Raw genomic sequence first — 14,713 nt, 5'->3', positions numbered from 1 at the left:
GCTACATAACACATGTACACAGCTCATAAAAAAGGCACGTGATCGTGAACTCCTGAGTCCTGACGTCATTTCAAACAAACTGTATGATGTTGGGTTACGTCACACATTCATGTTTGATGCTGCTGCATTCGCGGCCGACCGCGGGCCCGCGGTGTTAGTGTGCGTGCGAGAGCGCCTAGCGGCGCGGCGCTAGCGTGCCATTCTTGTCCTGTACTGCCGTATACGCGTAGATAGCGGCGGGCTTTGGTGACGTCGTGCACTGCACCGGTCGAGTTCGACGTTCTGGTTGCAGTCAAGGCAAGCCAAGTCCCAAGTAAAAAAGCGAAGCGAACAGAGAGTAGAGGTTGGTTTGCTTCAAACAGAACAAGATGGCAGGACTTGTTGCAAGAAACGCTCTTAGAGCTGTTCGTGGCCTCCCGGCCTTTGCCCGTGGAAAGGCAACGGCTGTTGCAGCAGAGGCACCTGCTCCTGCTTACCGCCCTAACGCAAACACAGTGATCCCAGAGAACAAAGCGATGAGGGAGTTCCGCCTGGAGCGTGAGCATGCTGGAGGTGAGGATGACGTTTCTCTTGAGTAAATTTTAGTTGTAGATTGGTCTCGTAGAGAGAAAACTATCGTCATGGATAATCATACATGATTCTGTTAGTTCCAGTGACATCAAAGTAACGGCTGTGGAGTTATGGATCGTATTATTACCAGTCTCTTTCTTCACGAATCATGACAACATTTTTTTCTTATTTTTCGAATGCATCATTCACATACACAGCTCACCAGGACATGTGGGCCTGGGTATTGCTGTTCGGCTTCGTTCCCGCCGTCGCTTACTCGTTCAAGTACAGTTATGACGAGGAGGTTCATCACATGGCTCACGCGAAGGAGCACCCCGCAGAGTGGGTCGGTTATGATTACATCAGAATTGAACAGGTAAGCAGAACCATCTAGCTGTTCATCTTTCTCAGCCTTTGGGTTCATACCAAGAGTACATAACCCCCAAGAGTACCGTAGTGACGCGCATATAAGCACATGTGCTTATACCCGGACATTAGCACACCCTCACAAATAAGCGCATGGGCTTATAAGTGAACCAAAATGCAGTCCATCCCGTGACGCACAGACACCACAAAAACACCATGTTCACATGTACTTCAATGTGTATTGCGGTATTGGAGTATGTGCATAATTATGCACACTAACAACTCAAGCGCATGCGCCTATGTGCGAGACAAAACGACCCGCAAAAAATAAAAATAACGCTAAAACTCACTCATAAGCGCACGGGCCTTTATGTGTGTCACTACGGTATGCAACTCCACTACGGCTGCTGTCCCTGCAGAATTTCAAGTTGATGTCCTTATTATGATGCAATGCGCATTGTACACGTATCATCAGATGGATCCTGGACCTGTGCTGGACAAACCCGGTTTGGTCCTGTGCAAACTAGTTCAAGAGACATGTGTGGTGTGTTGGCACCCCATACAAACATCGTAAATCATTTGTGCGAGGAGCAGCGCATCATAAGATCGACGTCAACTTGATTTTCTGTCGGCACAGCAGGGTATGTGGGAATTGCACACTCTCGGATGTTATGCACTCTTGATGCGTACCAATTTGATCGACGTATGTATTTTTCAAACCGCAATTTTGTAATTTTGAGGTAAGCCAAGGAGGGAGGGGTTCAAACGCTGTTCGTTTCAACAGTGAATTGGAAAATATTGTTCAACAACTTCTAGTTGTGAAATCTGCGAATGGAAACAAGACGTTACAGATAAACTCTCCGCAGAGCGCAGTCAAGTCTCTGGGATAGACCGGAGGTCCTCTCTCTAGAGCGCTACAAGCGAAAGTGGTTGTTGAAAACCAGCCCGCCTGCTACAGCTCACATGAATCACACACGCACATGCACACACACACACACAATATAATTATACACAACAACACACACACGTGAGCGCGCGTGCGGACACGCAATCTCTCTCTCTCTCTCTCTCTCTCTCTCTCTCTCTCTCTCTCTCTCCTGCACTCATTCTCCTTTTTCCACACAGACATATTGGTGTTTTTCCACGATTGGCACGTGTTACTGCCTCGTGCATTCTCATAAACGTATGCCGTTTGGACTGCTCTGATTAAAGCCGTTGTGGCACACTTTGATTTTGAAATGGCGCAGCGTGTACCTGCGAAACAATAAGTGGTGATGCAAGGATATCACGCTCCTAGATGGTAGTGTGATCAACGCGATTTCAACTTCTACCGCGCACAGCCGCACCAACTTGGCTATACAAAATGAAAAATAAAACCTTTCCAAATTTCTCCAAAAAAACTTCAAGCACTTTCCAAAATTTTCGCCCAAGAGAGCATTTCAGGGATTTTGTGTAACCAAGGCCTTGGTGCGGCTGTGTGCGGTTGAAGTTGAGATCATGACGAGGCTACGGAGAGGAGTTACGCCATCCTTATTGAACATTCAACACGTTAGCAGAATTGGCATGCAGGTGGCAGTGCCATGAAAACCAATCAAGCTAATGTCCACCTGGTTCTACTCCAGCTGGCATTCTCTGGCCGTTCCTACTATGCACACTGCGCGGCTTGAGTGGTTGCCCGGTCGGTGCCTTTGCACATTTCTCTGTCTATCGTCGCGTCACTTTCATCATGTTGGTGTTTGTATCTGGGGTTTTTTCTGTTTTGTGTGCAGCCTATGGGCTTCACCTACAGCTGGCGCACTCTGTTCCACAACAGGCTGGTCAACGCCCTGCCCGAAGGAAAGGACTACTAAACATCGTGGCGTCCTTTTTCATTATACTGTAGCACGTTCTAGAAGCCTTTCTGTCATGTCACCATCCTGTACGTACTTCTGTGCTGTCTTCAGTTAAAATAAATTTAAAAAATGTGTGCGTGCGCGTGAATGGCTGTTTATTGATATTATATTGCTGCTGGCTTTGATTCGTGCTGTTTATTGCTTTGCTCCACTGGTGATGGAATTAGACGTGGTTTGCGTTGACTGTTCGATCCTTGCCTTCCGAGTGGCCGTTGAGTTGCACGAGTTTGCGAGCATGCGCGCCCCGGGTAGTTGTGGCATCCGGTGGGTGGATGACACTGGCGACTGGAACATGAAACAACAAGACGTTAGTACTCGTATGCAGTTTCACTCCCCGCCTGCTCATCCCAGTAACCACTGGAGCAGGGCATAGTTGCATGTGGCGCAGCCGCTTTGGGTTATTGAGTTGCTTCGGCTGTATGAGATTCGTGTAGGCATTTTGTAATGATCCATTTGTGATGACTTGTGACTAGCACCAAGAGTACACGGTCAAGAGTGTGCAACTTGCCTGCTTATTGATCTCTCGGTCCATAATCGTCACTCGGCTCGTGGCCGAATTTTATAACGTGCAAAGGCCTCTGCAATGCGGGTACGCTGCCTATCCTTTTGGAAAAACGCGGACAAGAATTCTGAATTCCGCTGCAAATTCTGCAAGTTTCTCACCCTGCTTGTAGAGGATATAACAACTCGTTGCATGAAGGAGTACTTTTCACACTATCCCTTGCCGTCACAAACTGAATGTCCACGACAGTAGGTCTGCAGATAGTGTTGTTATAATAATTATTATCCAATCGAGGTTAGTATTCACAAGGTTGACTGTAATGTCCTATCAAATTTCACATCTTGGTGTAGTAGACAAGTAGTACTGGTACATACATGGTACATATTATAAAGAAGCCTTGCTTGGTAGTTTTAACATGTTTTTCGATTTTGACAGCATGTTACAAGGCGAGGACGCATAGTGCTCCTGACTACAACCATAACCCGGTTGCCAGAGTCCCGGTCTTGCGACCATTTGAACCTCTGCCAACTGGGTTATGGTTGTAGTCAGGAGCACTATGCGTCCTCGCCTTGTAACATGCTGTCAAAATCGAAAAACATGGTAGAGGAGACGGCTCGATACCGGGACGTTTTGACAGCCAAATTTGTATAGACCAAAACCGATCATCAGCGTTGATTTTTCACTCGAAATATGTTTGTGGAAGGAAACTGGCATGTTGAAGTTTGCTCTGGGGCCAGAGTCAATCGAACTGAGCCACTCCTTTGTGTTGACCCATTGCCTCCAAGTTGCCCAATTTTTCGCTTCAAAAAAGTTCAAATCAGAGGTGGCTCCAAACCGGACACGTTTTAGAGTGCCCGTCAAATTCACTCTGGGTCTGAAATTAGGTAATTGCTATCGCTCCACGACGGCCAGTACAGAGTAACAATAAGCCTTGTGTGTGCTTCCATTAGTTTTGATTGGTATGCGGTGCTTTATTGGCGAGAGGCGAGCCGCTGTTTACCTGCGACAAGAAGTTGATTTTTCGAAAGTCGTAAAACTCAAGTCGCAGTGCGAAGCAACACGTCAAAAACTCACCTGCTTGATATGGCGCTTCTGGTCATCGCAGAGCCATGAAATTTTGGCTCGGAGTATAACACATCGTAGTCTCACTGTGACATATGTTTTCTAATCAAAATACCAAGAGAGAAAGTGAATATTGAGTCCGTTCCGGTTTGCAACCGGTGTCCTATTTGAAACCGTCCCCTCTACATACATGTAAGTGCGGACTTCCGTCACACATATGCATCTATAGTCACCTACAGGCCGGCTACACTGCTACAGTGCGACACCATGCCATGACAAACAAGTTAGTTCTGCCTGCAAAGACCCAGTTGAGGGAGCTGTCCACGTAAGGAAGATCCGGGTAAAAGCCTACGGGTTCAACTGGACCTCATGCCAATTATTTACTACAGAACTGTCAAGTGCCGAAGAACGAACAGGCTAGGATTCCACCAAGCACAGCATACCAATGCAGGGGGCGTAGCAGCAGGTCTGGCCGGACCACTTTTTTTGCCCGGAATGCAGGATTTTGCACCCTAATTTCAAAAATTGCACAACACACTTGTGCACCCGGACTTCTGCACATTATGTTGCACACTTTTGTTGTGTTCATGGCTCCACTGTACCCCTGCTTCATTGTACACAATCATAACAATAATCATAGCGGCAGAGCCACCGATTTCCTGGATAAGCCAAACAAAATGTCGTGTCACACTGTTACTCTAATTTCAGAAATTTTCGGTTCTCAATATTTTCGGTATGAGGGCAGAAGGCCAGGTAACTGGTTAGGTGAACAGAAATTTTCGGTACAGGGAAGCTGTTGCCTATTGGATTATGTGTGTTAGTGTTCGTTCGGTGTATTGAAATTTTAGGTATGAAGCAGATGCACCGAAAGTACCGAAAATAAAAGTACACCGAACATTTGTGAAATTATAGTGCTTGTTAGCAGTGGCAACCATGCGCATACACGTCGAGAGCTACACAATATCCGGTTGATAACATTCTTTCAGGTTCGAATTGATGCCGTAAAATCTAATGCCACGTTTCAAGATCAGTTGATAAAGAGAGGGTCCTATGAACAGCAGTTTTAGTAGTAATAATAATAATAGAAATAACCTCAAGAATGCACAGAGCACATTAGTAGACACACCACGTCGTATCAATGTGTGCAAGAACAGCATGTATGGCGTCACCGTTGCCAGGGTTACGCCACACTTAAAACTAGTCCATTGTCAGTTGCATGGCCGGCATATCCACGAACGCGTCACGTATAGCGTTTGCGGATAGAGCCGTGTTCGTTGATAGACTGGTTTCCTTTTTTGGTCATTGGTTCAGTTCAGGGGTAATATACGTACAGAGAGCGATTTGCAGTTTGCCTCGAGTAGCGCCGGGTACCAGGCAAGCTAAGGGGCGGAAACGAACTCCAAGTGAGCGGAGGCCATTAGTAATAGCAGCAATGGTGGTGGTAGTATGCTATATGACACTCTCTCCTGATAGGGCAAGTGTACATATGGGCTCGGTGTGTCTATGTCTAAGCTAGGGAGAGGACAACTGCCTGCTTGCCAGCCGTCATTGCCAGAGCATGTCCCCATGGCATGCCGTGGCAGCCGTCTTGGCAATGCGCGACATGATCTGGCTCATCCGAAGAAGGAGTCGCGCGAGGCCGGACCGTGGCGAGGCAGTTCAATGTGTTTAGATTGGTACAGTATACTTCAATGCAGTCCACGGCTAATAAGGTCGGCGGTAAGCGGGTCGTAACTAAGTCGCCACTACGAAAACATGAGAGAGGAGATCTGGTCTCCACCGATGAACATATGCCGAGAAACCAGGACACCAAACGAGAGGCACTGGAGGCGAGGATGGCAGCAGCTGCGGTAAACTCTACACGGCCGTGCTAACAGCACTGGTGGTGCGGGGCCGGAAAATGAAGCCAGAGATACGCTTCTGCAGGCGCTGTGGGGCATGTAGCATGGGCACTTGGTTGTGGTGTTTGATTGTAAGCTGCAGATACACACACACACACACACACACACACACACACACACACACACACACACACACACACACACACACACACACACAAGCACCAGCGCGCACGTGCAAGTCAAGTATGCCAGTAGTCAGTTATCCAAACCAAGCAAGCTAAGCATAGGAAAACTCGGGACTTGCTCATACCCTGGTTTATATGGAAATACTATAACTCCTGATACTATCATTGCAGGGAGCAATGGGCATCCAAATGTCCAAAGGTGTGTGTGTGTGTGTGTGTGTGTGTGTGTGTGTGTGTGTGTGTGTGTGTGTGTGTGTGTGTGTGTCTTACCTTGCAAGGCACCTGCAGCCAAGGCTCACCATCGACCTGCATTGGGAATCGACGTCGGGTTCTGTGCAGAAGAACACACCACAGTGTTACAGCAGCAATCAAGTTTTGCAATATTGAAAACATGTCCTAAAATCACGGCTAATCACCACTCTTCTCAGAAAGACTTGTGACAACAGGGATCATAGGGCTTCAAAGTGTGACAGCAGGTCCTTGACAACTTCGTAGCAACTGGGCACAGACAGCCATTGCATCCCCCAGCACGTGGTGTTTTGCACTGAAAACTTCAGATTTTACATCAAAAAGCTGTTCATTCAAGCAAACCATTGATTCCCACCATCTGAAACCTCCATAATTATTACTCCAAAACCAGTGAAGAGCAAGGGGACGTTAACGTTTGTTTGTACCCAGAAATTTCGTTGACATGCGTTGTCAAGTATGTGTGACGTCATCACTTCGAAGCCCTATTTCAATTTGTAAACACAGATTTCTCACAACGATATTCTGTAATCCCACCCTCATAGACACACATACATTTGGACGTTTGCATCAATCTCATGTCACATTGAGAAAAAATGTATTCGAAAGTTGAGTTTCCCACATAAAAATTATAATTCACTTATTGAAACACCACATAACCTCTGTGATAGATGAAGATTTTGGACTTCGGTTTTTACACAGTGATCTGGTGGTGGTTGACAGCAATGTCATGGTACAGATAACTCAAAATGCTCAAAAATGCCTTTTGGCATCTACATGTAGATGCTCGTTTGGTGACACACACACACCACGGATGTTTTTTTGCACGATTTCCGCCCACTAAAAATGGCGTCCTTTTTTTGCCGAAATTTGAAAATTTGAATCTCTGGCCGGGGTGGATTACTGAAATACTTATCGATATACTACTCTAAAGCAGGTCACTACCCAGCCCAAACTGGGTTCTGTACGGTGAAATCGTGTTATTTTTCTTTGACTCCTTCCTAGCTTCACTTTCATACCTCGCGCACCACGATCGAAATTCAAATTGCCTCGCAGAGAACGAAGTTGTGTTCCACGCTCGACCTGAAATTGCGCAGCTACTAGCACAAGCTTTCTTGGCCATTATCAAGTAGTTATCACCTCGGCATCGACTTAGTTGATTTGATTCGCCATAGGTATGTTCTTGACGAAGCGATCTGCGACATTTTTTTGTCAAGACGCGAATTCGTTTCTAAAGACGTTAACATCAAAATTCTGTTGTTTTCCTTCAGCTACGACAAGATATGGACGCACACGTATCTTATCTTGGCGAGGTATGTCGCGTTGGTGGCAGAAAATTCGCCACATGCACACAGAAGACCCGTTATCCCGTTGCATCTTATAAATCCCAGCTTGAAGCCGTGCATGGGATAAAAATTGATGAAGATGATGCTCAAGTACACCCCCCCCCCCCCCCCCCCCCCATACATATGTGTATTGTGCCAGAGGGCCATGAAGAGAGCCAGCGAAAAAGCCATGCACTGCGGCGGTGGCTGTGGCCCTCCTGTGAAATGGAGAGCACATCAACGCTCAGCCTGTTCATTCTGTACTGATCACACAGCAAAGGCCACGGGAAAACGGCATGCAAAGCAACTCACACACTGGCGCGCGGCCGCTCCGCAAACAACACGCACTCAGGATGAACACTTGAGCACCGCAACCGCCACCCCAACACAACAACCAACACAACAACCCGCCTCACAAGCATCAGCAACACAACTGGAATGTGGTTTGGATGTGCCAAGAGAGACAGTATATGCAACAGGCAGCAGCCAACACACGGCAACGATTCCACTGAACAAAGAGCGGTTCATTAACGCACACACACAGTACAGCAGTGCAACATATGCAGTAACATCGTGGACAACGTAGTAGAAGTACCATGCTGCGAAGAGTACTTTTGTGCAGACTGCATGTGTGAATGGTTAGCAACGCACAAGCAATGTCCTGCATGTGCCAACTGTTTGAAGGCATCTGAGCTAAAGACGCCAGGAAAGGTTCCACGCAGGATGATGGATGGTTGGACACTCCGGTGTGACTTCCACAAGCCATCTCTGCAAGGCTGCCCGGTGGTTACTCCGCTGAGAGATCTGCGAAAGCATGTTGCAGCATGCCAGTTTAATCCAGCCACGACGACAGCTCCAATCCGCACCGTTAGACAAAGCTCGACTGTCGAGGACGTGCTGTCCGCATCACCGTCCAAGTTGTGCGGCAATGTAGCTGACCGTCTAACACTAAACAGGTCACCTGGTGGCAGCAAGGGTGCATGACGGGCGGTTGGAGGTAAGGACAGCATCACATGGCAAGCCACAGGTCTATCAACGGGCTGTTGTGAGTAATGTGCCGTCTGACCGAGCTGCTGACACAACTTTGCGCCGCAGATCCTCAGAGTTGACGAGACATGCTGAGACAGTGTGCGGTGGTATGGCTGGAGCCAGAGCACAAGAGGTGGCTGGCTTGCAGAGATTGTCTGCTGCTGAACAGGAGCAGCTTCTGTTAGATGCTGGCATCAAGGCCAAGAAGCCGTCACCCGGCAGTGCACTGGCTATAAAGGCAGACCTCAGCCTCCCGTGGAGTCAGTTGCGGAAGCTACGTCGCTGGCTACAAGAATTTGGCGTTGAAATGGAATCTGAGAAGACAGTCCGCACATTTATAGCTTCGAAGCTGCGTTCATACACCGCCAAAGAGCTCCCTATGACAGACAAGGATGGCGGAGTTACGATGATAGCAACTGTGCTCTTCCCTAATTTGGTGGATATTGTCATATTCTTTCTGGACCAGCTGCAGGACAGTAGCCGACTAACATGGCATGGTGGAGCTATTCCTGAGTCAGAGATTTGGATTAAGATTGGCGGAGATCACGGAGGTGGATCGTTCAAGCTAAGCTTTCAGATCGTCAACACCGAGCATCCGAATTCACTCACAAACATAATACCGTTCTGCATCTTCAACGGCAAAGACACACCTGCAAACTTGGAGACGGCATTGGGACAATACCGACCCCAGCTTCAGCAGCTTCAGCAGACTTCCTGGAAAGGCAAGACAATGAAGATTTATTTATTCGGGGACTATGAGTTCCAGACTGTCAACTTTGGATTGTCTGGCTCATCTGGACTCCGACCATGTCTCCATTGTTTATGCACGAAGAAGAGCATGGAGCTTGAGAGTGATGCGAGAGAGGAGGCCGAGAGAGAACCACGCACACTAGCATCTCTAGCAAGCGACCATAGCCAATATGTAGCAGCAGGCTCAAAGCTGGCGCAGGCAAAGAAATATAACAATGTGATTCGCCCCAATTGTTCTGCCTGTGTCAATCCCAAACGTCATCATTCCAGTCTTACACTTGGATCTCGGAATCTACCCCTGGCTGTTCGAAGCTCTGCGGAGCGAGCTCCGAATACTGGACTTGGCACTGGTGGCAAGAAGCCAGGCACTAGACACGGATGGTGCTGCATACAAGAAGCTGTGCGATGTACATAGCGAACTGACTGCTGAACAGCAGCTCGTCCAGAATTTCAACCACCAGCTAACTACGACTCAGGAACAGCTTGGATTTGTTGCATTGCACGTACAGCAGCAAGGCGGCATGGACGAGCTTGGTGTTGTCGCCAACTTGCAAGAAGTGTACCAAACAGCAATACAGCAGCGTGACCATCACCAGCAGCGGTCAGCACAACTTCAGCAGCAAGTAGACAAACTGAGCGGCTGTGAGCAATTCTGTGGCCCATGCGTCGCGGCACTGGAGCCAGTCCTACAGCTTCATGGCATTGAGCGTCAGGTATACCACGGTGGTGCTTTCGTTGGTAATCACATCCACGAAGCCTTGAAACCCACCGTGGTCACTGCCATCACCTCCGCACATCTTTCGTCAGTCCAAACAAGGTGTCCTGACTTGTGTCCTGAGGCCACTAAAATTGCAGATAGATACGTAGCTCTCATGAACAGCTACGCAACGTGTCGAGCCAAGTTCAGCCACTGCAAACCAGTCGATGACGCTGACTTGGGTCAACTCCGAAAAGACATCGAGAAATTCCTGGCCCTCTGCAGGAAGGAAGTAGTGTCCAGGAAATTCGGCCACATCACGCCGAAGTTGCACCTATTAGAAGAACACACAGTTCCCCTGATGAAACGAGTCCGCGTAGGATCGGGCCTCCTCGCAGAACAAGGTGCAGAGAGTCTCCACTCTTCACTGAATTCTCTGAACTTCAAGTACAAGTCTCTTCCTCGAGAACTGCTTCGCCTCCAAACTGTTGCAGCACAGCACCTCCTGACGACGACAAACGAGGCGATAGCACTGCGGCCTGTGCCACGGAAGAGAAAGTCGCAGGAACAGTAGGTCGGCACGAGCTGGACAGCCAAACTGACAGAAGAAGTCCCCGGTAAGTGAGCAAACTAGTATATAACTGTCTGTTCGCCAGCAGAGAACCTGTCAACATGATTGTGCTTCTTGTCCAAATAATTCTTGTTCACTCGTAGAATATGAAAAATAGTTTGTCTCTTTTGCTAAACCGAAATATCGCTGAAAAACCTAAGTGAATAAGAAAATCGATTAGGTACACTCTGATAAATTGATAACTCGCGCCGAAACTAACACAATCCTGCCAAACCGCGCGAAATGACGCCATATTTTTAAGTGGTGCTGCTGAAACACCCGTGACACACACACACACACACACACACTTACTCAATGACAATCTCATGGCCCTGTGCAATGCGTTGTCCATGATCTCGCAGGCCAGCCTTGATCTGGCCTACATGGAACGAGTTCTCCAGGCCGACGATCTCCAGCAGCTGGTCGCAGATCTCTGTGCATACACACCGGACGATGTTTACACCGCAGCCATGCACCCACCCGCACGTGTACGCATGCACACGCACGCACACACGCACACACACACACACACACACACACACACACACACACACACACACACACACACACATACACACGTGATTGGATAGATATGGCTGCCCAAGAAGAGGAGAATGCGCCGGTGGGACAAGAGGCAGTATTAGTAAAGTGGACATCTGTAGCTTTCCAAAGAGACCAAGATGAAGAAATCCCAAAAACTGGCGAGTGAAATCAGATAATTTTCAAATTGCGCGCACTGATTTCATTCACGCTACACCACAGCTCACTCTACGCTGTCTCGTTGCGTTTCAGTTTGCTCCCCATGCTCGATACAGTGACGACCGGTATTCATTCTTTGCAGGTTAGCTCTTAGCCTCTTGCCAAGATTCGGCTTTGGTTATAAGCATTTGCTGCATGTTTCAATTCACTCGAGGGTTATGGTACACCGCACACTCACACGCGCATATTTCAAGATTGCAGTGTGTACCTTGCGGGCTGAATCTAGACGATCCAGTCGAAGGGCTGCCATCATCGACGCTGACCGCCCGAGATGCAGACCAGCCTCTGCGGCGCTGCGTTCTGCTGTCGTCCGTTCCCCAGAGGTTGGATCCACCGTACATGCTAGGTATATTGAGCACAGCTATGCCTTCCAGGGAATAGTGCGATAAGTCCACAACCTTGCCATCCACCTGCATGCAATCACAGCGAAAGTGACCGGACAGCATAAGAGGATAGGAATAGAGAACACTGTAGGCATGGCAACAGAATTAATTTTAATTTTTTTTACACAAGTGATGCACCAGTCATGTCAACTTCACACTGTTATAACCATGCACATCACATTATCAACACAGTCAAATCTCAGTAGATCCTAGCGGGATGTTGCAATTCCGAGCTAGCGCAGGCATCACAGGCAGAACGGCAACCAGCACTGCAGCCCTGCTTCAATCTACTTTTGCGTTCCATTCGCCTTCATGGAAAGTTGCTGGCAGTGGGCACTTCTTTGCTGAAACAGGGTAATGCAGTACAGTCGACCTACCCTTATAACGATATTTGCATCAGACCAAGAAATATTGTTATAAGGGTAATGTTGTTATAGGGGTAACTGGTTCATTTCATACACATACTTCATAATTCATGGATTTTGTTCATTTTTTACACTCCTCATAGCATAAAAAAACTGACATACATCATTTTACATGCACATTATGCACACAGCAAGGTGCCCACTGGTGCCCCTGTTGCATTTCGTCCTGTCCCAGCGACTTATCAAGTGAAGCTTGCCCTACCTGGATAGTGGGCTCTACATATTCCCTGCTAGATATTGTTATAAAATGGAAAATGTCGATTATTGTTATAGGGGTAATATCGTTATAGCAATATTGTTATAAGGGTAAGGTGTTGTATACAAAAGTCAATGGAGTGATTTGGTTTGGCAGAAAAATATCGTTATAAGGGTAATATCGTTATAGAGGTTATCGTTATAAGGGTAGGTCGACTGTATATGAAAGGACTTGTGCACAACTTCCAAGTTCTGAGGAGTTAAAACACTTCAAGGTGATTTCTGCGATCTGTACAGCATGCCTACTAGTAAATTTGCAAAGGAAGAGGTGTATTACAGAAGAAACTATACCTAGCAGCAGCAGTAGCAGCAGCAGCAGCAGCAGCAGCAGCAAGAACAGCAGCAGCAACAGCAGCAGCACAGTGACTCACAGTCAAGGTGAGGAATTCATTCAGATCCTTGCAGCTTGCTGAAAACATCTCCCCGGCACCAAACTCCAAGTACCACATCTTGTTGCGAGTCCTATTCACACCGATAAGAACAGAAAGGTAACTGTCGCCCAAATACAGAACATTTTATGTGGAACAGTCTCTGCTGGCATGACAACTTAACCCTATCTTAGTGCCACACCACCGTTAGCCAGAAGCGAGGGCCCCTGATTCCAGTCCTGGTGGTGGCAATCAACATTTTTCTCCACACTTTTCTCGTTTCAACTCCCTCAGGCCGATGAACACAATGCCCCACCTACACAGCTGCGCTAGTGGATACTAGTAGTCAGCCGCAACACAATCATGAGTTGTTTGTTCTGTCAACCCTCGTCAACTTCTGTGTTCTAGTTGTTTCTTCATTCTCCCTGCTACTTTGTTATTTTTCTTGTTATTGATTTTTTGTCTCGAGCCGGGTTTGCGTTCTTTGTAAAAGAAAGAAAGAAAAAAGAACAGTTCAAGCATAAGCTGCTCACCTGACAGCAAGCATGGACCTATGCCGCCTGCTCCCAGAATTCATTGAACGCTGGTAGAAATGGCGCGGAACTCAAAGTTGTATGGTACAATGACGGAAATGTAGCGGTTACATCTTCACCGTGATACTTCAATTGTAGCTATTGTGATGGTTCGACGTGTAACTGTAGTCATCGTTATGACTTAATGGTAGTTGTTGTAATGGTCCAATCATAGCTGTAATAATTCAATCTATTAAATTCGAGGTTAATAGCGTTCCTCTCTCAGCGCCCCTATTTCACAAACATTATCCTTGGCTAATAGGGAGGTTTAGTCCCACGTAATCCGTGGGTACTTTACGTGTGTGTACCACGTGATACTCAGTGACGCACGAACAGACGTTTTCTGATTCACGACACACCGTGTATGGAGGCTCACGCACGTTCCACCAGAACGTGGGTGAAAATCAGAATGGAGCGCATTTTGCGAGCTGCGAGGGTACTCGGCTGAAGAAGTTTCCGAAGCACGAAATCAAAATATTCGATGAGCTTCTTAGGCCCGGGTAGCTTCGTCTTTGACCAGGTTTGGGCCTTTCGCTTCATGCTTTCGTTTGTTCCGTGTGACTAAACACAACATTGCAACGTGGATGCCCTTCATCCACTTTACGTGGATCACCCACGTACGCGTTTCCGTTACGTGGGAACTAAACCTCCCTAATAACACTATCCTGGTCCGTGCTCGGTGGACTAAACTTAGCTTGATGGCAGAAGTATGTTGAATTAGGACAAAAGTCATGGATCCATCAGAACATGACACATACCATGCATTTCCCCAACAGCTACAACCAACGACCCAGATAAATACACCACGGTAACTGTGCAATATCCAATCTAACTTGGCACACATGCTAGCAAGTAACGAACGCTATCAGCCATGAATGTAAACATCCGTATAGCAAT

At 47.4% G+C, this 14,713-nt stretch overlaps 2 protein-coding genes across 5 annotated transcripts in view; one reads left to right on the top strand and one right to left on the bottom strand.

Moving 5' to 3' along the window:
• Positions 1-308: 308 nt before the first annotated feature.
• Positions 309-2,996, top strand: LOC135817858 (uncharacterized). Its single transcript, XM_065331137.1, has 3 exons — positions 309-552; positions 768-925; positions 2,685-2,996. The coding sequence occupies exons 1-3, from the start codon at positions 369-371 to the stop codon at positions 2,763-2,765; spliced, it is 423 nt and encodes a 140-aa protein (XP_065187209.1). The 5' UTR covers positions 309-368; the 3' UTR covers positions 2,766-2,996.
• Positions 2,997-5,056: 2,060 nt separating this feature from the next.
• LOC135817857 (diacylglycerol kinase beta-like) overlaps positions 5,057-14,713 on the bottom strand; it is a 51,457-nt gene continuing 41,800 nt past the window's right edge. For all 4 annotated transcript variants that reach the window (XM_065331133.1, XM_065331134.1, XM_065331135.1 and 1 more), the window contains 5 exons: positions 13,248-13,338; positions 12,022-12,223; positions 11,367-11,487; positions 6,668-6,728; positions 5,057-6,348 (listed from right to left, as the gene is read on the bottom strand). In XM_065331133.1, coding sequence (XP_065187205.1) covers positions 6,229-6,348; positions 6,668-6,728; positions 11,367-11,487; positions 12,022-12,223; positions 13,248-13,338 — 595 coding nt within the window. In that variant the 3' untranslated portion in view covers positions 5,057-6,228. The remainder of the gene's footprint in view (positions 6,349-6,667; positions 6,729-11,366; positions 11,488-12,021; positions 12,224-13,247; positions 13,339-14,713) is intronic.

Source organism: Sycon ciliatum, chromosome 5 (assembly GCF_964019385.1).
Source record: "Sycon ciliatum chromosome 5, ocSycCili1.1, whole genome shotgun sequence".
NCBI lineage: Eukaryota > Metazoa > Porifera > Calcarea > Leucosolenida > Sycettidae > Sycon > Sycon ciliatum.
This window is presented reverse-complemented; position numbering and strand designations above follow the sequence as displayed.

Coding starts and splice junctions, on each gene's coding strand:
- LOC135817858 (XM_065331137.1), top strand. CDS start 369: ATGGCAGGACTTGTTGCAAGAAACGCTCTTAGAGCTGTTCGTGGCCTC. Junction 553..767: donor GGAGCGTGAGCATGCTGGAG/GTGAGGATGACG, acceptor TCACATACACAG/CTCACCAGGACATGTGGGCC. Junction 926..2,684: donor ATTACATCAGAATTGAACAG/GTAAGCAGAACC, acceptor TTTTGTGTGCAG/CCTATGGGCTTCACCTACAG.